The 23,573-nt window shown below is 41.9% G+C and overlaps 3 protein-coding genes across 17 annotated transcripts; 1 reads left to right on the forward strand and 2 right to left on the reverse strand.

Annotated features, from left to right (window-relative positions):
* LOC108039844 lies at positions 1 to 20,207 on the reverse strand. 15 transcript variants are annotated; one of them, XM_017116957.2, is made up of 4 exons: positions 19,784 to 20,207; positions 8,678 to 8,872; positions 8,586 to 8,622; positions 1 to 597 (listed from the first exon to the last, which is right to left on the reverse strand). In XM_017116957.2, exons 2-4 carry the CDS (start codon positions 8,738 to 8,740, stop codon positions 194 to 196), a joined length of 504 nt encoding a protein of 167 aa, XP_016972446.1. In that variant the 5' UTR covers positions 8,741 to 8,872; positions 19,784 to 20,207; the 3' UTR covers positions 1 to 193. The 15 variants fall into 15 exon arrangements, with proteins under 15 accessions (XP_016972446.1, XP_016972447.1, XP_016972442.1 ...); XM_017116958.2 differs by lacking the exon at positions 19,784 to 20,207 and having other exon boundaries at positions 8,678 to 8,926; XM_017116953.2 differs by lacking the exons at positions 8,586 to 8,622; positions 8,678 to 8,872; positions 19,784 to 20,207 and adding exons at positions 8,235 to 8,325; positions 8,384 to 8,486.
* LOC108039840 (putative mediator of RNA polymerase II transcription subunit 26) lies at positions 15,898 to 21,814 on the forward strand. Its single transcript, XM_017116942.2, has 3 exons — positions 15,898 to 16,123; positions 20,232 to 20,687; positions 20,746 to 21,814. The coding sequence occupies exons 1-3, from the start codon at positions 16,119 to 16,121 to the stop codon at positions 21,593 to 21,595; spliced, it is 1,311 nt and encodes a 436-aa protein (XP_016972431.1). The 5' UTR covers positions 15,898 to 16,118; the 3' UTR covers positions 21,596 to 21,814.
* LOC108039839 (translation initiation factor eIF-2B subunit gamma) lies at positions 21,738 to 23,479 on the reverse strand. Its single transcript, XM_017116941.2, has 4 exons — positions 23,222 to 23,479; positions 22,654 to 23,162; positions 22,459 to 22,599; positions 21,738 to 22,390 (listed from the first exon to the last, which is right to left on the reverse strand). Exons 1-4 carry the CDS (start codon positions 23,376 to 23,378, stop codon positions 21,824 to 21,826), a joined length of 1,374 nt encoding a protein of 457 aa, XP_016972430.1. The 5' UTR covers positions 23,379 to 23,479; the 3' UTR covers positions 21,738 to 21,823.
* Positions 23,480 to 23,573: the final 94 nt, after the last annotated feature.

Raw genomic sequence — 23,573 nt, forward strand, 5'->3', positions numbered from 1 at the left:
TTTTCATCCTAGACTCTTAAAATATGTATTTACAATAGCTGACGCTTAATCTCTACCGCTTAACTAGGTATGTAGTACTCAATAAGATCACACAAGTTCATTTCTGTACTGAAAGCGCACACAAACTGTCATCTGTGTGGCCCAGAGTGGCACGGCGAATGCTTCAGTTCCGTTTCCCCGTGACTCCGGCGGATCACACCGCGGTTGGCGGAGGAGCAGGTGGGCCGGAGCCAGAGCTGGGCGGGATCTGTGCGGCTCGGGAGGTGGAGGGCTCCATCGGCTCCATCGCAATGACCGTGGCTCCTCCGGCGGCCGCCTGAGGATCGGTCTCCGAGTATGGAGGAGCCGGCAGTGCCGCAATCCCAATGGGACCGGGTTCACCCAGGGGCGACTGCGGTGTCCCCGCTGCCGCTGCCGTGGGCGTGGTCAGGTTGCACATGCGCATCACCTCGTCGTAGCTGGGCAAATCCTTCTCGTCCTTTTCCAGTTGATCGCGGATGCGGTTGGCCTCTACGCTCCCTGGCTCAATGAAGAATATGTCGCCATAGCGATTGCCGGAAGGCTCCTCCGGCACGTTGAACACATTGCCTTGGCGGTCTGCAAGACATCGAAGGATAAACGGTGAGTATGCATGAACAGAGAGTTTATGTCTTATAATTTAATTAAATATTTTTATATAAGCTGACTGACATTATTTTGTATAATTTAAACAGAAATATTGGAATAAAATAAATGTTTCACAGCCACCATTTAGTTCTTACAAAAACCTCATTAAAACGGGAAATCAATCGTTATACAAATATTATAGGTCAAATAAAGAGCAAATTCTTTTTTTTATCCGATAAGGTTATTAGTCTCATTAAAAGCTACTTCCTGGCAATTTATAAAAAAAATTTAACCGGTTAACACCGACACATCAGCGATAATGCATATCATTATTAGAAGTTATTAAGATCTGAAACCAATTAAATGGTTTTTTAATAGGAATGTCGAATTGTCTTCTAAATCTGAACAAAAATCTAAAACTTCAAATTTGAAATTTGAGTCCAACAAAATAATCAAAATAGGTATGAAACGTATCTTCTGGTTCACTATTTATCACACAGTTTACTCGTGTTTTATACACATTTTAAATTAATCATTTAACTATTTATCACTTTATCACAGTTGTTTTAAATAATACGTTGTAGGCAAAAACATAGTTAAGACTTTTGGAATTTCACGCTGATAAGCCACATTTGATGACCGATTTAGGTGACGCTTTTCCCATTTTTCCCTGCCATACATATATATCGACACTGTTTCAATACCAGTTCGTATTTGGCGACGATTGCGAGTCCGCGAGTCGTGCATGCGCTTAGCCAGCTATCGAATATACGAAACGAATAGATAAATCAGTTGTGGGGCCATTGTTCCGGCTGAAGGTCGTCCAAATCAGCTAGGCGCCAAGGGATAATTACGTATATAAGCTGGGCGACGACAAATATGGCGAACACAAAGCCCAGAGCCACGCTCAGATTAGCGATCAGACCCATTCCGCGATCCTCGAAGACTGTGGCCAAAGTAATCGCCACCAAACCCAACCGATTAGATAGGCTCCCCTTCTAGCCACTTTTGGCACACGTTACCAATTCCGATGTCGTATCGCGGTCGCTGTCGATTCCGAGTCCCAATCCGATTCCTCTGTCTCTGCTGACGTCGACATCGCGGCTGGCAGAACTTGGCCAGCGTTCTGCTCTCCACGCGGATGTAGTAGCAGGCCAGGGGGATCAGGCAGAAGAAGAAGAAGACCAGGGCCAGGTAGATGGCCACATGTAGCCCCAAGTCACTGCCCCAATCCATCGCGGGCTCGGATCCGTGCATTGTGGAACTCAGAACGACGCGGGCAGTAATCAAAGCCCAACTACAGCCACCAACTGCGTTTTCTGGGCCTAGTATTGGCCATAGTTTGCCGTTTGGCACGCAATTGATTAGTCGCCCGAGATTAGATTGTCCGCCATGTTTGCTTGGCAATACCCCATAAAAGTTGCTCCATTTATCAGATATACAATATACAACACGACGTCCCGGTTGTCAAACAATCAAAAGACATTGCAACTTACACATCTCAAATCGGGAGTTTCGCGGTCTGGAGCAGCAGAATTTCAAGATCCAAATGACAGCGAACTTGTGAAAAACAACAGAGGGTTAACGAAAATCAAGGGAGGATCGCTAAGAGGATCACCTGGAGGGCCGCGTAGGCCACAAAGCCAATCAGCAGAAGTACGAAGAAAGTAACCAGGGGACCCGCTTCCATTGTGCATCGAGCTCTCCAGCAGACTGACCCCCTAAAAACTGATTTGCAATATCTGCAAGGCAAACGAAAGGTCCCTTATCGCTAGAGTCCACGAAAACAAACACTCCAGGCTTTATGGATTTATAGAAGCACTTGATCATCAAACCCGCCCACTCACACACACTTGGCCACAGCATATCAGTTGCTCAATATGTCAATCCATCAATAGGCCTGATATGCCCACTCATCAATACATACCAATGGTAACCATCCGACGTTCACGTTGACGTCGTCGTCTACGTCGCCGTCTCGCCGGATCCTGCAATCCCCCAGTATCGGTTCCACAGCATTTGTTTAGAACAATCCATAGTATAAACTTTCGAGGGAATATCGAGGGAGATAAGTGAAGGTTTGGTCTGGTATGCACCCTTACATCCCTCGCTTAAAATCTTTGGTACAGTAAAATAAGAATAGTAAATTTTTACCATTCTAAATTCAAAATTTTAGGTATTACAATAGTTGTAGCCAAATATAACTTCTATAACTTGAACTTCCCCAACTGAATTTTCTCTATAGATCGAAAAAGTTCGAGAACAAATGCAAATAAATACGGAAGTTTGAGCGTAAATCGTTTTAAATTGATTGATTTATCATATCATCTAAAACAGTTATCATTTAAGCATTATTTAAAATGTTGTTTTGTCAAAAAAACAATCTCGAGAGCCATAACAAAATCTATTTCCAAGGGATTACTTATTTTGACACAAATTTAGCGCTTTCGTTGGCAGTTATGGTTGATAAGGAAATTCATCAAAGAATAACAAGCGATTAAGGGAGGGACAGGTGCAAAACAATACGGGAAAGATACCTGCAGAGCGAAATAGACCATGGGCATGATCAGGAAGAAGACGAAGAACAATCCCACATAGAAGAGAAAGAAATCCATTGTGATAAACTCCCGTCAGCTAAATACACAATCGAATCACTTGAGGGGCGAGTTAAAACTGAGAACTCTCCAGAGCTAAATTCAAACTAATCTTATCTGGGCCAAGTGTCTATGTGTATATATATATTCACCCACCGATAGCCGCCAAAAATAAGTCCAATTAACTTTGTTTTGAGTGCAAAAACACCTACCACGTCTTCGTCGGCGACTCCTGGAATCCCTGGCCTCGAAGCACACCCAAAGGCAGAATCTCAGGCAGCAGAAGGTAACCCCGCAGGAGATGATGGCCAGAAAGAAGAAGACCAGGTAGGGCGGTACGTTGGACATTCTGGGATCGGATAGGGCGGGATATCCACGTGGATACGGGAGCACCGGCGGCGAAGATATTTGCTCCATAAAGAGGCCTTAGGCCAACTGTCATATCATAACGCGGCGCTGGCTTTTGGCCAAGACTTATCGGCGGCTGGTGGAAAAAAAAGGAGGGAAAAGAGGGGGCGGCGAACAGGTGTGTCAAGGGCCATGTGATAAGCGCTCGGCGAACAAAGTCCGATAAGATAGGCGCCTCTCTCTCTCTGTCTGTCTGTCTCGCTCCGGCGTTCTATTATAATAGAAAGGTACACCTGTATGCGGGCCGTAAATGTATCTGTATCTGACAGATATGCGCATAATTGCGCTTTGGATAATGTCAGTCGGGCACGTGACTTGCAAAGGTCTCGGAACTACTTAACAAAGCAAAAAGAAAAACTAAACAATATTTTAAAAGAAATTCCAATATTATTTAAGACCGGATTTTCATTACTGCCAAAACATCATCATAAATTAAACTTGAACTAATAATATTTAAATGTCAAAATATTCCCAAGCTTACTAGATCGTTTTTCTTAGTGCAATGACTAGTTTGATTATCAAATATCAAGTTTTCTAATAGATAAGATAAGACAAAACAATATATACATAAAAGCCAATATTTACAAATTACAACTTTTTATTTGTAGATTGCTGATCTCGGGAAAAATTAGTTGAAATTTTCCTATTGTGGAATTTTACGAATTTTTTAATATTTGTAAAGGGCACTATTTTTAAAGAGCTGCTTTTTGTACAGAAAACTTTACCTTTTCAAACTTTTGTTATACATTTACTAGGATTTATATTACTGCGGATATTTAAAAGTTAAGACAGAAGAATATTTTCCAAATTTTATACACACAAAAATATGTAGTTATTAGTAAATTTTATATTACGTATACGTAACATAAATACGTATACATAATTACGTATACGTAACATAAATACGTATACATAATAAACTTATGCGAAATTTCTTTAATTCTTTATCAATAAATTTGTACACAAAATCTTTCCCTTCATTATTTAACTCATTTGAGAATGAATAATTATATTCTAGGCTTAGCAACGAGTTAATGTAAGTCCCCAATTGTAATCCATCAAACGCAATCCAAGCGTGGAAGCGCGAACATAACACAATTTGTAATTAATTCAAAGCGATTAATTTGTGGTCAGACAAAAGAACACACATTTTTGAAGGCCGGAAGAACCTTTTCACCGCGAATGCGACTGCCACAAATCACCGCGGACCACCTGAGCTGGCTCACCTGCTCTCCAGCTGAGTCGACTACTCAATCCCGGGGACGAGGGGCAGGAGGAAGCGAATCTGCTCAAGGGCGGGCTAACCGGCGATCTTCGGCGCCGCTTCTGGGCCACACATCTCTGGAATGATCTGGCGGTTTTCACTTCCGTCGGGAGTTTAAGTGTTTTTCTCGCCCATAACTCACACTGACAGAAAAGTAGAAAATCAGCAGGAAAAATACCAGCAGGATACTGAACTCACTCCAACGGAACTGATCACCCATTTTACGGAATGGCTACACTTATGTTCATTCTCGACCTGCCTACACGGGCATCTGAATAAATTAATTTTACTGCCACCAATTTGGAGACCAGCCCAACCAGCCGAACCCATCGATAAGCAAAGCGGTGAACGACAGAAAGATAACCTTATCGGGAAACGCTCGTGACTCATGGCTGCTCACCTGTGTTCAAGCTTACTCCTGATGGATCGATTCTATAGCTCTGAAGCACACGTCCTGTTGGTCGATAAGCCGGACTTTCACCCGGAACAGGACCTCGATCTGGACCACGCCCACTGGAGGTATTCTGACTAGGAACCTTCTGCCGGGCGCAAAGACAACAAGCCTAAAAGGTCAAAGGCGGATCACTTAGATCATCCAGTTTTCACAAAAAAATGCAACCACAACTTACTCGAATCAAGATCGCTACAATGGAGATTATGAGGAACCAGCCGATCATCATAAAGGCGTAATAGGTCATAATAAAATCAGTCAAATTAAAACCGGAAGCCTAGGACAGACAATACAATTTTTGCACCGTTCGCCGCGCACAAGAAACCTTGCTGAAATGGCAAAGGCAACGCCAGTCATTGCCAACAGCCTAATCACCAAACAAAAACCAAATCAAACACAAACCTTATCAAAAGATGGACAAATTTGCGATTAAAACTGGGCGCATACACGCACATTTAACACAATCGGTAGGAATGATCGTGTGGAAGAACTTATGCACCTGGGGATTCGTCCCTTTCAACAGTAATACTGCAATCGGTATATACGTTTTTCCTGCTGGAGTAGCACAGCTGTCGAATTAAAAATCATGATTAACGTCATAAAGTACATTTCAAAACCAGGAATACTACTCTTGATTAAAATGGTTTAGCTCATGAATTGTACACCTTAAAGATATAAAAGAAATCCTAACCTTAAAAAAAAAAAAAGAAAAACGGTCGTGATTCATGGCAGCTCACCTGTGTTCAGGTTTACTCCTGATGGGTCGATTCTATCGATTCCTGGTTCACGGTTAGCCGGACTTTCACCCGGAACAGGACCTCGATCTGGAATACGTCCACTGGAGGTATTCTGACTAGGAACCTTCTTCCGGGCACAAAGACAACAAGCCTAAAAGGTCAAAGGCCGATCACTCAGATCATCCAGAGTTTTCATGAACAAATTCAAACACAACTTACTCGAATCAAGATCCCTACAAAGCAGATTTTGAGGATCCAACCGACCACCACAAAAGTGTAATAGGGCATTTTTAAATCAGTCAAATTAAAATCGGAAGATAATAGAATTTTTGCACCGTTCGTCGCCCATAAGAAACCTTGCTGAAATGGCAATGGCAAAGCCATTCCCAACAGCCTAATCACCGAATAAAACGAAATCAAACACAACCCTTATCAAAAGATGGACAATTTTGAGATTAACACAATCGGTATGAATGATCGTGTGGAAAAACTTACGCACCTGGGGATTCGTCCCTTTCAACAGTAATACTGCAATCGGTATATACGTTTTTCCTGCTGGAGTAGCACAGCTGTCGAATTAAAAATCATGATTAACGTCATAAAGTACCTTTCAAAACCAGGAATACTACTCTTGATTAAAATGGTTTAGCTCTTGAATTGTACACCATAAAGATATAGAAGTGCTGATAATTATTTAACCTTATTTAAGGTTATAAAACTTGCAAAAATGAAAGCAAAAAAGAATGAAAAAGTGCAAGCTAAGGTATAATGTTTAATCGGATAATAGCACTTACGCACCTGTGGACACACCCTCTTCCACATGACTTTCGTCATGGGAATTTCCGCATTTCAGAAGTTTCCTGATATTGGAGCACAACTATAGAAGCAGATAACAAATTTAAATAAACAAAAATCTATTGTAAGATCAGGAATATACCTCATGATTGGAGATTCTTCAAAGTATGAAAGCTGAAGAGTGCTCAAGAACTTGTTTCTTAAATTTTGATAAGTTTTCAAGATTAATTTTAATCATTTTTTACAACCAAAACTATCAGTACTCTTCGGACTTTTTTTTAGCATTACCATCAAGAATATATTCCTGATTTGAGAAGTGTTAACTCACAACGAACACCAGGAAAACTAAGAGAGCTATGTAGAAAAAGTCGATGACTTCCATTTCTTAAGAACAATGAGACGAGTAGAGTCTGCGATGGATTAACTTAGACTGCCGGTAATTTGCGAGGAACGACGGAGAATGCCATTCAAGTTGTTGGCTCATATCTTAGAATTTTGCTTATTGTTATATCGCTGTTAACCCCCCCCATCGAACAACATGCTATATCTTATCAGCGGAGCTTTTATAGTATTTCTTTTTCGCAAATGATAAGGAACCTCTGGATCTTACCCTCCATGGCCATTCGCAACATCATCTCGTGGCGCAAAAGGCGGGCATACACCCGCATGTTCCACTCATCGATCTTCAACTTGATAAACAGATAGCACTCCTTGGAAGGGGGTTACGACATAAAATATCTGATCAGGGGAGTGGGTGGGAACCTACCCGAGCGACAAGCGATACGACGATCAGCAAGATAAAGCCAAAGAACCAGATCTCCACATACATTGGATTCTATTGAGCGGTTTTTTATATTCAATTTCCCGGCTGCTGAATTAGATCAAAATATTCTAGTTTTTCACATTCTAATTTGGACAAATTGACTACTGAAAGCGGAGTTACTTTATACAGTCTTCGGATAAATAAACTCACCAGATTCCCGCCTATATTGCAGACAGCAAACGCACTTCCACTTGTGATTGGGACAGATATAGGACCTTATGAGTATAAGGAATATTAGAATGAAGGATATGAAGTAGTAGCCCTCAACGAAATCCATTTTGAACCGATTCTGGGCGATGTGGAATAACAAATGAGCAGAGGCCCACGGGATAACAAAAATAAGACCCGGGAAAATTGTGATAAACTCTTACGATAAACCGAGATAAAGTCAGCGTTGCATCAACTTGACAGCTTGGGTAATTCGGCTGAGTTACCAGATAAGCAAATCGGAGCTAATTATAGTCGGAGGCAATAAAGCAGGCATGTGCGACCAGTTACGACTTGGTTATCAACTATATGGCTAAGTCTATTTGTAGGTTTTACGAATCCGGCTTACCATTACGAGTGTCGATGGACCTCTGCGATCTGGCCCTGTAATCTCTGGTCTGGCCAGCTCTCTTGGCCTTGTGATATGCATTGGAAATGAACTGTTTTTTGGGGGAGGAAATACTTTATTGCCCACTTCCGGATCAATGTTCTACTCACGACTATTAATATAATGATGACTAGTAGCACCACCGAAAAGGAAGCCATCCCAGAAGCCATAGCTTTATCAATCCGCTCGGTACAAATGCTTCATGACAACTGACTAGCTATCAAAAGCTGTCGATTTCGTGAACCCCCCCTTATTCGATTGCTCATTATCCATATCTTATCACCGTATTACCTGTTTCGTAAATACACTTACCTCTATTGGAATGCCTTCTGCCCGCCGAAATTGCTACCTGTAAAGCAAATACATGTTTTAAGTGTCCTCTTCAATTGTAAAACACAACTCACCTTGATGAACATAATGGCGCCCAGGACCAGCAAAGCCATTGCAATATAAAAGGCGGCAGACATTTTGGTTTTATATGTCCCAAATATGATGAGTGCGAAAAGCCAACTGAATGTCTGCTCTTCAAATCGCAGATGTATGGAGTAATCGAACGCCACAATGCTGTATTGCGCACATACTTAATCGGTCTACACTAACTGCCGATTAAAATTTATCGGTCAAAATTATATAGTATTACTATAGAAACCGAAGTTTGGAATACCCTTGTGGAATATACTTAATTATAATTTCAGTCTGATAATAAAATCAAGTTTATTTTTTGTTAATGGTTAGCTTTTTTTGGAAAAAAATGTATATAATTTAAAAATAAAGTTGAGAAAATACATATATATTTTAATTTATTTATATTTTAAATAGAAATACCAAAATTTGTTGGAACGATTGTAATGATCAAAAGCCTTATTGAAATAAGAAAATCAATAACCAAATTCAAAATTTAAACCAAAATTACCTATATCTTTCTGCATAAATTTAAAACACCCCTTCCGAGTAAGGGTTTAAAAATACATGGAATTTCTAGGAATAGAAAAGCAGACTGAGGTGAATGGCAGCTTTCTAAAATCATTGAGTGCGCCCCCCAATAAAACGGAAACTCTTTCTTTTCGATCAGCTAATTTTTACCTTTGATAATAAGACCTTGAACAAGAGTGTAATCAAAGGTATTATTTACTAAGAGAGTAAAGGCTAGATAACAAGAGTGGTGAAATAGGTTCGTTGTCCAGAACTCTCCCATTAAACGTTCAAAATCGCAACTCTCCCACCTTAATAGTAATTGAAATGCCGAACTCTCCCAGCTGAAAACATAGTCATGATCTTTTATTGTACCCTTGCATTGTACTCGAATGGTCATCGCACAACAATTTCAATTTTCAAGTTCACAGCGGCAACAAGACCCGAAAAAGCAAAAAACCCAACTGCGACTGACCCATTTAATAAATCTGAGGCAATTAAAGCGAACCGCTCGGGTAATTATAGGGCGGTCGGACCTGAAAAAAAAACAAACAGACTTTGCTGAATTGTGATAATTAATAGTTGGCCTGGGAGTGTCCGCGGAGGGTAGATCTTGCCTTCGGACCTCAAAAACTGCACCCAAGACAATGAAAATTGTAACAAAAATTGCGAATTTATTTTTGTGTGCTTGTTTTTGATATGTATTCTCTTGTTTTTTTTTGTTTTTTCTCGCGTCTCCACTCCAAGTCTTTTATTGTTACAAATCGGCAACGGAACGAGCGAGTTTACGTAAAGGTACAAAAAATTGTTTCGATGCCTTGAACTGAAATTAATGAGCCCGCTAGCCCCGAATCAGCCCGAATCCATTTCCATTCCCAGCCTCCCAAGTCCAAGTCCGCGGTCCGCGTCAGCATTTCTTTTGTGGCGCTCCATGGGACCACTAATGCAGCCAGCCATGCCCAATTGGTCGGTCCGTGGCGGAGGAGCTCATCCGTCCAGCGAGTCCGCCATCAGGTGCCTGCTCCATGGGCACGCTTCATGCTTCAAGTGCGCAACAATTGGACAAAAGCGGATTTGGCTTGCTTGGTTTTGGCCGTTGGCTCTGAACACTTGGGTTTTTATCTTGTCCATTTCCATTTTCTTTGTTGCCACTTGATGTTTGAGGTTGGCGTGGATTGGTAATTTGTTAGCGGGGGCATTGCAATTGATTTCAATTGAATTACGCACATACATACACTTGGCCACTCGAAAAGCCAAATATGTTCATTTCGGATCTGTCATTATGGCTTAAATATTTTAATTCGCTTATCTACAAGAAGTTTCAAAGTCGCGAGTCTTTAGGTTTTGTATAAAAAGGAGATTTTACCAAAATTATAAAAATAGGTAGTAGTACCATCATTTTAAACCTTCTTCCTTACTTGTTTATAAAATTCTTATTCTGAAGATAATTATTACTGCTAACTGGAAATAAAATTCATTTTTGTAACCAATTGGTTTTATCATTTATATCTTCATTTTCTATTTTATCATTTATATCTTCTAGATTAAATGGTAACAAAATATATTTCCATTACAAAAACCTAATATACGACCTCATTTTTCACTTATTTTAGACAAATCATAGTTTGATTAATTGCGTTATAAACAATTATCATTAAGCTTTAGTGTTAGTCAGTTTTTAAGTAGTTTAGAAACTGACTTAAATTCAGTTCCGATTTCCACTTCCTTCCGCTCTAATCTCCCAGTTTTTTTTTGTGATCTGTGAGATCGGACAGAAATTTACATTTCTTTGGCTTTTCGGCACGCCCCCTCAATGTCAAGTTCACAGTCACTTCCGCACCGAAAACGGAAAATGCACTGGGCTTGTATTAACACGTAACTTCCACTGATCTGATCCGATCTGATCTTGATAACCACGAAAAACAATCAAATATACAAACGAATAAAACTTACAAATCATCTAGCGGACAAGTTCCGGCTTTGGAGTTTGGCTTTATGGTCTAATACTTGCCCATTGTTGACTTGGCGTAAACGATGGTTATAACTTTTATGACGCTGTGAATGTGAATTAATCTCAACGGTTTTCGGAGCCGACTGCCCGCTAATTGTGGGTGTGTGATTGCTGGTTGATGCTGGCGGGTGATGTCAGTTGTTGGCTCTTTAATCATCTATTAAATAACTTTGAGCGCGGGTCTAATGTGAGCCAATTAACTCCCAAAAGTCCCAAGAAGAATAACTTTCGAAGCTTAAAAACATAGTCGAAGATTAGTTGCCCTATAGAAAGTTTACATAAAGAATAAAAATCTCAATTAACAAAAAATCTGGTTTAAATGTCAACCTAATGTTTTAAAAACTGTACACTGCTGGTAAAACTTTAATTAATATTATAAGGCTATGAATACATTTTCCACCATTAGCAATATGTTTATATTAATAACTTTATTTTCAAAGGGCTATTTTTGAACAATTTTTATGTACTTTATTTTTAAAATTCCGATGTAGCTTCATTATTTTTGAACATAAAAATCAAAAAATTGCATCCTTTCTTGTTATATTTACTACCAGAAGACTAGGAATATATTTTCTAATATAAGTTATATGTTTCTATTAAAAATTCTATTTGAAACGGCTATGATTAATTTGTACAATAACAAATAAATGTTACATTTTATATTCTTAAGAACCAAAAAGATTAATTTTCCTTGTCTGGCAAATCCAACTTTAAACCTAACTAACCTAACCTTATTAAGAGCCCAAGTAAAACCCCTCGAAATGTCTGAGCCAAATTACTCAATCTACTCGTGTGTGAATTAAACGAACTGCTAATCTAAAACAGATCCCGGCCCCAAGTCATTAATGGAGTGCTCAAACAACGCCCAGAGAACTTCGAGGCGCGTTCGATGTAATTAATTTCAATTCGCCACTCTTTCAGCGCGGCCTTGAACTTCAAGAGTGACGTGTCTATTAGAACGCTAATGGATCCGCCTTTTCTGAGCCAAGCTTTACTTTCGCTTTTTTCCATTGAGATACATCGCAATTCTTGAGAAATCCCATATTGAGAGATTGAGATTGGCATGAGGGGAAAACCCAGTGACATAACTCTAACTTACGCACTCGCTTTTCAGATGGAAACTATGTGGAGCATTAAGCATTAGGGCTAATTAGTTAATAAACAAAAGAGTGGACCATGGACACATGCAAAATATTTCTCCACAATTTTATTGTCTTTCTTTTTTTGTATTTTAGTTTTATTTCTTTTTTTGGAGGCAAAGTCCGCTGCAGACTATTCAACTGGCCAATTCTCAATTGCAGCAGTAAAATCGCTGCACTGAAAAAGATTTCGTGTTTCGGGAAGTTTATTACGTGCAATAAAACATAAAGATAGAAAGGTAACAAAGAGCTTTAAAATACATAGTTTTTATTTCTTCCTATTTGATTTGTTTTCTACCGTATGGCTTAAATGTTAGTGGCACTCAACTGAAGCTACAAAATCTAATAAGCTGACAAAAGCGCATTAGTAAGTTGTAATAGGCAGGGGCTAATTTCACAGATATATCACTTTGGCCAGGCCTTGCCCAAGTCCGATTTGAGTATTACAATATATTTTTTGTTTCAGTTTTGTTGTGGCTGCAATGTCCATAATTTCCCCCATTGAACCTGACCGTCGTGGTTGTCGTTGTTACTACCAAACTACGATTGTTTTGCTGTAGTAGTTGCTGATGGGGCAGCAAACACAGTTATGATTATGAGAGGTTTTGTGACAATCAACTTCCTCGAAACGTGCCGCTTTGGAATGGCTTTGGCATGGAATGGCTCGGAATGGACTTGGACTTTGCATAATGGCCAGCAGTTGGCCAGTTAGCCAGTTAGCCAGTTAGCCAGTTAGTTCGTGTAATGAATTTTTACCCGTGTTATTAGGGGACAATCGCTGCTGGCAGGGAGTCAGCGACATTGCAGATACAGGTGCATTTGGGTATGCGTTTTGTTTTTCGGTGTTTTGGCAAGCCTTTTTACAGAGAAAAAATAAATATTTTAAATCTAGAGAAAAAACAAATAGGGAGTAGCAAAGTTCAATTATTAACTTTATGTTGTAATATATTTAAATCCACTAAAATTTGTATATTTATCGAATTTAGTTAGTTTAAAACTTTCTGTTGCATATTCTCTAATTTCTAAAAACTTTTTGTGATAGTGTATTATAATTATAGTTCATTTACAATTAGAAAAGATAAGTGTATATAGCATGCCCCTCAATAGCTAATAGTTCTATTATTTTCCAAATATATGCTTAAAAGTCTATGATTTATTAGTACTTCAGCTTGGAAATATTCTTTTTGACATTATCAAAAACCTCATGTTAATAATCATGCTAAACAATAAAATACAACCGCAACCAATCAATCATCATGTAAAATCAATTATTTCTGAGCCATTGAAATTGATATTTTTCTGTGTGCAAGTTGATTTTCCCTTTTGCGCTGACTAATCCGGCAAAACATTTATTAATTATGTCTTATAATTGAGGCACCCGTCTGGGAATGATTTTGATTAGCTCCCAACCTGCAATTATCCCTCGAATCGTGAAGCTGTTTGCGATTTGCTGACAGCAGCAAGTTTGCCTGATTTGTTTGTCGGGCTTTGTGCCTTGCCAGTGGAAATATGTAATGTGGATGGGATGGAGAAAAAAAAATACAGAAAAGAAAAGCCAGCAAATTATGTGAACTTGTTATATCACCTGGCTGAAAATCGCAGGCTTCAAACACTTTAATTTTTTTTTTTTATATTCGAACGGCGGCAATCATAACAACAAGCTGGCTGCACTTTCTTTGCGTTACGCTTCTTTGCATGCATTGCCAAATCGTTTGTATATATATTGGTACACAGCCACGCCAGATATCTGCGGCTATATGCAAGCGGTCAGTGTCCAGACATTGAACGGCATGGAATTGAAATGCTTGAACGCTGTCCGCCGAAAAGAGATACAGATGCGGATTGAGATGCAGCGGCAGCGGCAGTGGCAGATTCAGATGCAGATGCAAGTGCGGCACAGAAACGCAAAAGTTCAACAGTCGGAGGCGTTGGAAACACAGCCACCCCCAAACCCCCCGTCCCCCCTTTAGTAGGCGTCTGCAGTATTGTAAATTAATTCATATTAGCCAAACAAATGCAGGCATGTGTGTGCCGAGTGTGTCGGTGAGCAGCTTTTAGCATTTCATTCGGCGGATGAGATGAGTTGCCGCACAGGTTTTGTTTCTGTTTCTGCGGTCTGAAGTTCGCTTGTGGGAGCATCGCAGTCGCAGTCGCAGCCTCGTTGAAGAAACCGGCGCAAATGATTTTTATTTCTTTTTTATCTGCTGCTGTTGCTGCTGCTGCTGCAACTGTTTGTTGTTATTGTATTGAAAATAGCAAACATGCAAAATGCGCGGCGAAGGCTGAGAAAATCAACAGCGAAAATGTTAATTACACTATATCTGAGCAACTTCTATCTGGCCGTTCGACGGCCACTTAAGACTATCTGATCTGATGGATGCAAATGTGGGGAAGGCTTTTTCGAAACCACCAACAGTTACAGATCTCCCGATTTATATCTGACTGCATGAGTAATATCAATTGGCTTATGACTAATGGGCAAGCCTAAAACCAAATCCCTGTCAGCGGACACCGAAAACATTTTCCTTCCTAATGTTCGCAAACGTTTTCTTTTGATGAAGCATTAAAACGAATTTCCACATGATTTGGTTAATTGAGAGGAAAGGTTGAAAAGCTTAAATTAAAAATAGAAATGCAAATTGTTATTAGCAGACACAAAAACTTATAATATAAATATGAATTTATACCCATTTTAATTAATAAGACATTTATAAGTTTCTCTCTAAAACCAAAGAACATTCTTTTCCAAATATCAGTTATTCCTTTGACTGTGCATCGATTTTTGGGTAAGTTGCTACAAAAAGCTCGTAGACAATTTTTTATATGCTCTTAAATTTAAGACTTAATTATACGCTTACAAATAAATAAAGTCTGTGGATATATAAAAAGGCAAAGAATTGGAAGTTTAATATTAATAAACATTTAATTAAGCTGCTACGGCTTGCTATCAATTTAAAATGGATTTTTCTTGTTGAGCAGATCAAAAGACTTGAGTAACGAACTTTGAGGCAATGAAAAACGAAATCAGTAAATACTTTATTATTATCTCTATAAAATAAAAAAGGTATGAACAAATCCTTCAGATAAACTGCTCCGTTTCTTATCAATATAAAAATGATTTTTCTTGTTGTGCATATCAAAAGATTTAAGAAACGAACTTTGCAGGAGCGAAAAACAAATAATAATGACATTTATTATTTTCTCTTTAAAACTAAGAAAACATCTTTCCGTAAAAGTTATGAAAAAATCATTTAATTCAACTGCTACCGTTTCTTATCATTATAAAAGTGATTTTTCTTGTTGTGCAGATCAAAAGACTTGAGAAACGAACTTGGCGGCAATAAGGAAAACTCCACTCAACTTGCAAAGGTTTTTTTTTGTTTGAGTGGCAATGAGACAGAGAAAGAGAGACGGAGAACCGGAGAATCGGAGAGCTCGCCACACAGAGAGAAAACCCAAGCCCGAGACGCTGAGAGAAACTGAGAAGTGACGGTTCTCTCGGCCAATCCTCTCAATGGGCGGCTTCGGCTCAGTGTGGATTTTTTGGTATAAAACATAAACAAGCCAAAGAAAGTCATTCATTTTGTTGTTCGAGCCAGACGAGTGAACCGTTAGCAGCAGCAGCAGCAGCAGAAGTTAGAAGAAGAGCCGAGCTGCCCAGTGCAACCAAGTAACCGAGTGATAAATAGAAAAGCAAGAAACAAAAAGTGATCAGTGCAGTGTGTGATCCGGAGCCAAGACTTTTTGGATTATTTGGATACCGCCAAGCGATAGCCCCCCAGAATGCAGTAAGTTCCTAAAGACACCCACTGCGCCTATGAATCATGGTCCGAACCTGGATCTGAACCTGGACTTGGCCCGCCTCGCGGCCACAAATTCGTGCTGCAGTCGCTGCAACCCATAATTAACATTTTCGGTATTGTCTCGGTCTCCGGGGTTCTCTCGGCCCAATTTTCTGGCCCGCTTGGCAACCACAAAATATTCTTTTGGGCGATTTCAAAACCCAGCGACATACGTAACAGATAGAGAAACACAAAACCCCAACCATAGTCGGCCTGACTTTTCCTTCTATATCTTTCTGTTGGTTTTCTGTCTGTGTGTGTGTGTGTTTTTGGCGTGGGAGTTTTCGCTTTTGTTCGCCGACAGTTCATTCAGGCAGCAGACTTCAACCCAGGGGGATACTTGTACTTATTTATATTAGTTGTTACACAGAAAAAAGAGTAGATCTTTTTAATAGCCATGAAAAGAATATTTATCTGGTTTTGTATGGTCCTGTTACCTATTACAATTATTATTTTAAGGAGAGTATTATTAAAAAGACTTGGAAATTTTTACCTTAAAAATATTAACAAATAGTAATTCCTAAAAATAAAATTTCTTTAGAGATGTTGTTTGCAATCGGCTAGATGTGTAGATCCCAAATGGACTCTTTTTCTTTACTTTAGTTTTGTAGAACATTTTAAATCAGATGCATTTTGAAATCTAATCTTGTTAAAATTTACCAAGTTAAACAATATTCTATAACACATAAATTTAATTTTAGTTGGGATTAGCTTGAAAGGTATTTGAAATCCCACTTATTCAAAGCTTTTCGTGGCAATATAAAATCACATTTTCTCTTATGTTTCAATATTAACCATCAATCATAATAAAAGATTTTTAATTCCTGTGTAAATGAGTCAATCTTTTGAACTTATATCCAGTAATTTATGTTTGCTTTGTGGCAATCGAATGTCCGAGACTAGATCAATCGATTAGGACTCCAGATGGTCACGCCTGCTGGACATGGGGAGATCCAATCTCCGTGACAGATTGCATCACAAAGCTGGTCCTTTCTAAAAGTCAAGTCGTGTGGATTACTCATGCTCTGGGCATTATATAAGTGACTGCGAATATGAGTGGTAATTGTATCAAATGCACGCACTGCGACGCATGTGGCGTATACGCAATATTTCAACGTTTGGAATTACAGCGACGCACAGAAATGCGCAATTGCCCAAGCGTGCCTCAAGCCACGCCCACCGCTCCTCCGCCCCACACCCCCTCACCACCCAGGGTGTAATCGCTTTCGATTTTTGGTCACTTTATTGATGGGGTGTGTTTTGGGGAGCAATTAATAAATAGCCATCGAATTGATTTCTTTCACTTTTGCCTTGGCTCGTTGGATTTCGCCCGTCATCGACGCCAAGCAAATAAACACACCCACTTAAGAGTGAGCCCCCAACGGAGTGAAGGTCGCCGATTTGTGAAAATTACCACGGCATAAAAAAAGACAAAAGAGAAAAACGGTGGAACATAAAATCCATTGCCAAGCAATTATGCCGCCACATTATCCAGATGCCCGAAATCAGACAAACGTAAATTTCCAGTACATTAAAAACCAACCGCCCTAACTGCACGCACATTAACAGCGCTTAATTTGTAACAAACAAAATAAACTGCCAAAGAAACCATGGAAAAAAGTAAAAAAAACGAAAAAAAAAAACGAAATTAAGGCAGTGCAATGTAGTTTATTTTGTTGGGCTTTCATGTTTCACACAGTTTAATGGCATCGGGAGTTGTGTTAACGAGCTTGTGTTTAATTAAGCACTCGAATAAACCAACTACAGCAAGTGAAAACAAAAGACTTGGGCAACAAACTCGAGCAGATTACATGCTAAAGAGCCGAAATGGAAATTGAAATGGATGGAAAACAGCGGGCAGCCGCGCTAAGTGGGCAAGGCTCTTAATTCTCTACCTACTCGGCCCTGGTTATACAAGAAATTTACACTGTCGTTGGCCAGCAGAAAGCACACTTATCAAAATGCAGGTGGTTGCCAAATGTCGTAATACATATCCTAAGACCGCCGCTTATGTCACCCCAAAAATGCCCGCCTAACATGACGCACACCCAACATTTAAGGAAATCAAAAGCAAATATAGTCCGAGTTCCATACGCAAGAAAACCCGGTGGCACACAAAAAAAAAAAAAATCTACTACGACTCGAATACTTGAATGTATAACGAAACCGACGGCTTCGCCTGTCTTGTGGTTTCCAGAAGTGGGTGAGCGGAGGGTAGGAGTCTAAATCTGGGGAATGGGGAATGGGGCATGGGGATTGCGGATTGGAGCCGAGGAAAACCATCAACATCAACGCATCGCCTCTGCTCTATGCTATATGCTATATATGCATGATGTAACTGCAGTGCGATAACGTCTGCATCTGGACCAAAAGCAGAGACAGATCCCGAGACATGCAACCAATTCCCCATTTATGGCAGACAGACTGGCTATTGCGACTGCGACTGCGACTGCGAAAGTGGCGTTTGTGCCGCAAGTGGAGCACTCCAGGCCGCGATGGAATGTGGGCTTAGATATTTGCATGTGTTGCAGGTGGGTTCGGTGTTCGGGGTTTAGGGAGGCAATTCCTTGGGGCAGATTCCCCCGGATTCCCATGGAAATTGCGCAAAAGGTTCGCTGACAGTGACAATGCAACAGGCAACAGTGGCACTCTCAGCCAGCTCTTAAAGTTCAAAGGTGCAACTTGCAACTTGCAACTTGCAGCTGCCAAGCGACAGGCTGACAAATTGCCAGCTGGAAAATTCGATACTTGCATAAGACGCTCTCCAGATTTATTGGCATGGCCCAAAATCAAGGGGTTCCGACGTGGAATCGGGTTCAAAGTCACTCGCACAGCCGGACACTCGACTCGATTGGCGTGAAAAGTAAAAGTCCGGCTCGACTTTTGCTTTTGCTTTCATTACAGCTCACATATTTCACCTTGCCCAACTATTTGCGACTCTTACTCGGGCTTTGACGTTATGGCCCCAATTAGATGCTGGCACGTAACATTGGTTAATTGGACTGGCCAGCACCGGATCGGCGGTTTTCAGGCCAGGAATTCCCCTCCCGTCGGGGGTAGATATATTATGCGTACGAACAGCAGTTGACATTCAGCCAAGTCGAGTGAGCGAGTGGGTCTCGGGTAAATGGCGTTCAAATTGAACCCGCCGCAGGCTGAGCATCTTCATCATACTGCCAGGTGGTGGGGTATATGAGCTATGGGATCAGGGTTTTAAAGAGTGGGGTACAAACCACTTGAATGCATTTTTATAATTTATGTTAAGTGGGTTTATATATAGGAATTATTTATAGAAATCCTTTTCCTTAACCAACAAACTACAAATAATTAGCTTTTGAAATGAATTCCTTTGATTTAAATCTATTACACCTCAAATCAAAAATATTTTAGGAGCATACATTTCACTCAATTTCAAAAACAAGATGATTTAAAATATTTCTGTTCATTATATTGTACTTTTGACTTTCCTACGAACTGGATTACTTTACTATTTCGGGCAATACTTTAATAAAACATATGTCCGATATTGTTTTTTTAAATTAATATCTACTTATTTCCTTAAAATTATATCGAACTTAAATGGGTTAGTAAATAAATCTCACTTACATTTTCCAATTCAGTGGTGGGCTTTTGAATTCTAATCTTTCGGGGTACCTTCTTCGAGCGTATGCCATGATCAGTGATTCCCAGAGCCCAGCTTTCCTTGCCTTCCCAGCCGCAGTTGCATCTCCATGCCCCGAACTCCGTGGCCCGTTTCGATCTTGGGGGACTTGCCGTGTTGCCTTATAACAAGTTTTCTGGCCTGGCTGGCTGGTCTGGCCTGGTCTGGTCTGGTCTCTTGCATAACTGGTCGCTGGGCTGCCGATGCCAATGACGATCCGATGATCATGCCTTCTTTGGCTGCAATTTGGCGGCATCTTCGCGAAAAGGTTCGCAGAAATATTTTCCCGCGTTTTTTGCTCGGTTGATTGTCTTGTTGCCACAGAGTTTCCCATATCATAAAGCAGGCTGACTCATCAATTGATGGCCATCGCTTCCCTTGCTTCCATTGCAGCATCCCGTCAGCCGTACTCCTAGTCCTGGCTGTGGCCACGGTTCTGTGGACCAGCTGCGTGGAGGGAGCAGCCACCGGAGCTCCTTCGGCCTCGGCCACCACCGCCAAGCCCAAGGGATTCGAGGCCCGATCGCTGGACGTCAACTCCAGCGGCGGCGAGGAGGAACTGGACGACTTCGAGACGCAGGCCCAGACACATCTGGCCTATCGCCAGCAGCCGCAGCAGCAGCAACGCCAGATCTACGAGTACAGCGAGGAGGATCAGGAGGAGGCACCGCGCCAGGTGTACGCCAACCGAAATGCCAAGCAGCAGAGCAACTTCCTCAAGATCCAGGGTCAGCTGAAGAAGCCACTGAGCGAGGAGAGCGAGGAGGAGGAGGAGGAGGTGGAGGAGCCCGATCGTCTGTCCACTCTGCTGAGCAAGTCATCCTTCAGCTGCACGGACAGGAACTCCGGGTGGGTACCAGTCTGCAAATACTTTATTGTAATTTATAATTTTAAAAACTAACTTCAGATACTATGCCGACGAATCTCTGAGCTGCGAAGTGTTCCACTACTGCCAGGAGAGCCAGAAGCACTCATGGATCTGCCCCGAGGGCTTCACCTTCCACCAGATCCATCTGATCTGCATGCCGCCCTCTCACGACAACATCTGCAAGCAGTCCTCCAAGTACCACATAGTCAATGACTACCTGTACAAGCCGATCAACCTTCAGGAGCACCAGAGCAAGCCCAATGTTACGCTTCGCTACTCGGAGCGCTACTTCCCGGAGAACTACTACGAACACGAGCGCTACGATGACGAGGAGGAGGAACTGCCTGCAGCGCCAAGGCCACGCATTCAGCAGCAACATCACCAGCAGCAGCAACACCATCACCAGCAACAGCAACAGCCCCAGCAGCAGCAACATCGCCAAGTGGTGGCCTACCAGCAACCGCAGGCACAGCCCCAAGTTAGGGTACAATACCAGCAGCCCCAGCAGCACCAGCAACAGGCTCAGCCTCAACCACAAGTGGTGACGCAGATCCGCCACCAGCCGCAACCTCAGCCGACTACCCTGGCCTACCGGAAGCCACTGCCCGCGACCACAGTCCAGCCACAATTGCAGTTGCATCAGTTGCACCAGCCCCAGTTGCAGCTGCATCAGCAAAGGCCACAGACGTTGGCGCCGACCGTGACGCCAGCGCCATACCGCTTCTTCACCGCCGCTCCGCAACTGCAGCACTTGCAGCAGCAGCAACAGCAGGTCTATCGCACGCCCGAGGAGATCAACATCTCGCTGCAGCAGCGCCGACCGCAGGTGTTCATTGCCACAACGCCGAGGTATTACGAGGACGAGTACCTCTACGAGCGGAGGAAGTGAGGAGGATGGCGGAGGAGTGAGCAGAAAACAGTCTTGTCGTTCCCTCGGATCCACCTCTCGTGTACATTCCCCATCTAAGTAGCTTTAAGCTCTCGCCCCAGCTCTCTGTCAGGCCCGAAAATCCTTGCGCGAGTTTTGTGTACCTATTTGTAATATTTAATGTCCTGCTAGAAGAATCCGCCTTCTAACTCAATTCGTTAATAAAGGAAGCCACATTAAGTTAGCCGCTCACTGTATGTCTATCTCCATAAACTGATCCGCGTTGGACAGATGCAAAGCCTGGCTGTGGGTGTCCTCCTCCACCACGTAGTTGGGTCCAATAATGCAGTTCTTCAGCACCGATCCACTCTTTACCTGCGCCCGATGGCCAATGATGCAGTTGTCGATGTTGCAGCCCTCCTCCACAATGGCGTTGGACATGATGATCGAGTTGGCCACAATGTTCTTGGGATTGATGATGCAGTTGGGTCCAAACACGCTAAAGTTCAGTGAGGTCTTCTCGGACAGCTTGGCATTGTCGGCAGCAATGATCTCCTTCGTTTGAGTCGATTTCACCACAGCTCCAGGGGAGATCAGTGGGTGCTTTGCACCACACAGATCGTTCCAAATACTGGCCAACTTCCGATTGATGGCCAGGAAAGTCAGAGTGTTGTTCACCCGCACGCCAATAGCTTCCTTGGGTGCCTGTATGCCATAGCAACGCACCATGTCGCCATGATATGGAACTTGAGACAGAGATTGGTTAAACAGCGAGGCCTGCGTGATCTTTTGGTCCAGAATGGAGTGGGGCACGTACTAAAAGGGGAAATAAATAATGAAATTTATAAAGTCTTCATTCTATGGGACTATTCGGAAGAACCCACATGCAAAACATTATCCTCATTCTTGGTGATCACGCCCACTTCGGAGGTGGTGTCCTGCACAGCTTTAGGCAGTCTTTTGGAGTGCTGCTTCTTGATCAAATGCGGCAGGAACTCGCCCTTAAATGTGGATATGTTCTCCTTCTGCAAAGGTCAGATGTTAGAACAACATTTCTCTGTGTGCACAGACTAACTCACCCTCCGAAGGTAATCGATGACCCACTTTTTAAGCACATAGACATGCGCATCCACCAGGCGACTGTACACATCCAATCTACCCCGGTTCTTGAGCAGTTGTCGCTGGATATTCAGAGTTTCCTCACAATCACTGGCAGCTGACACAAAGGCTAATCTCTGCGTGGCCGCATGGATGCCTATAACATCTCGTTCCGGCTTGTGCTTGCTCTTGGGACCCGGCATCACCACATCTGACTCGAATCCGCTGGGGAAGAGGAGCAGCGCCAAGGAGGCGTCATGTTCGCGGAATTTGTTGATCAGCGGATACAGATTGACATTGCTGACCAGATCGCAGCTCACAACCAGAAAGTCGGACTTGATCTTGTCGTAAATATAGCGCAGACTGTCCGCAGTTCCAAAGTCGCTGTCGCCGGGAATCGTGGCATAGTCCAGTTTCAGCTTGAGGGGAGTGTTCTCGAGAGCCGATTGGATCTCCAGCTTCTCCTGCTCCAGAACCACCACAATGACCTCTGTGGGTCAAAGCACTTACAATTTAAAACCAGGATTTACTTATTTCAACCAGCATTACCTGAAAAGTTGTGTTGTTGCAACAGATTTAATGGATACCAGATAAGGGGATACGGTCCCACGGGCAGCAGACATTTGGGGGCGTCTCCCAGGACTTCGGGCAGGCGGGTGCCACGCCCAGCGGCAAAAACTACTGCCTGGAACTCGGAATTCGTCATTTCCACACAAAAATGATTTAAGTTCGGCTAAAAAGCGTGCAAATACAAAAAAGCCACGCAAACAGCTGATCAAATGCAAGGGGCAACACCTGCTCGCGCTGCCCAACACTGTTTCCAATTGGACATATGTTTGCTGTCATGTGACCGCGTCATTGTTTTTGTTGCTTTTGCTGTTGTATAAAACTAGTCAGATGA

Source organism: Drosophila rhopaloa, unplaced genomic scaffold, assembly GCF_018152115.1.
Source record: "Drosophila rhopaloa isolate 14029-0021.01 unplaced genomic scaffold, ASM1815211v1 contig_115, whole genome shotgun sequence".
Lineage (NCBI taxonomy): Eukaryota > Metazoa > Arthropoda > Insecta > Diptera > Drosophilidae > Drosophila > Drosophila rhopaloa.

Coding starts and splice junctions, on each gene's coding strand:
- LOC108039844 (XM_017116945.2), bottom strand. CDS start 6,444: ATGGCTTTGCCATTGCCATTTCAGCAAGGTTTCTTATGGGCGACGAAC. Junction 6,212..6,279: donor TTGTAGGGATCTTGATTCGA/GTAAGTTGTGTT, acceptor TTGACCTTTTAG/GCTTGTTGTCTTTGTGCCCG. Junction 598..6,060: donor AGGAGTAAACCTGAACACAG/GTGAGCTGCCAT, acceptor GATGTCTTGCAG/ACCGCCAAGGCAATGTGTTC.
- LOC108039840 (XM_017116942.2), top strand. Junction 20,688..20,745: donor TGCACGGACAGGAACTCCGG/GTGGGTACCAGT, acceptor AACTAACTTCAG/ATACTATGCCGACGAATCTC.
- LOC108039839 (XM_017116941.2), bottom strand. CDS start 23,378: ATGACGAATTCCGAGTTCCAGGCAGTAGTTTTTGCCGCTGGGCGTGGC. Junction 22,600..22,653: donor TCATCGATTACCTTCGGAGG/GTGAGTTAGTCT, acceptor TGACCTTTGCAG/AAGGAGAACATATCCACATT. Junction 22,391..22,458: donor ATGAGGATAATGTTTTGCAT/GTGGGTTCTTCC, acceptor TTCCCCTTTTAG/TACGTGCCCCACTCCATTCT.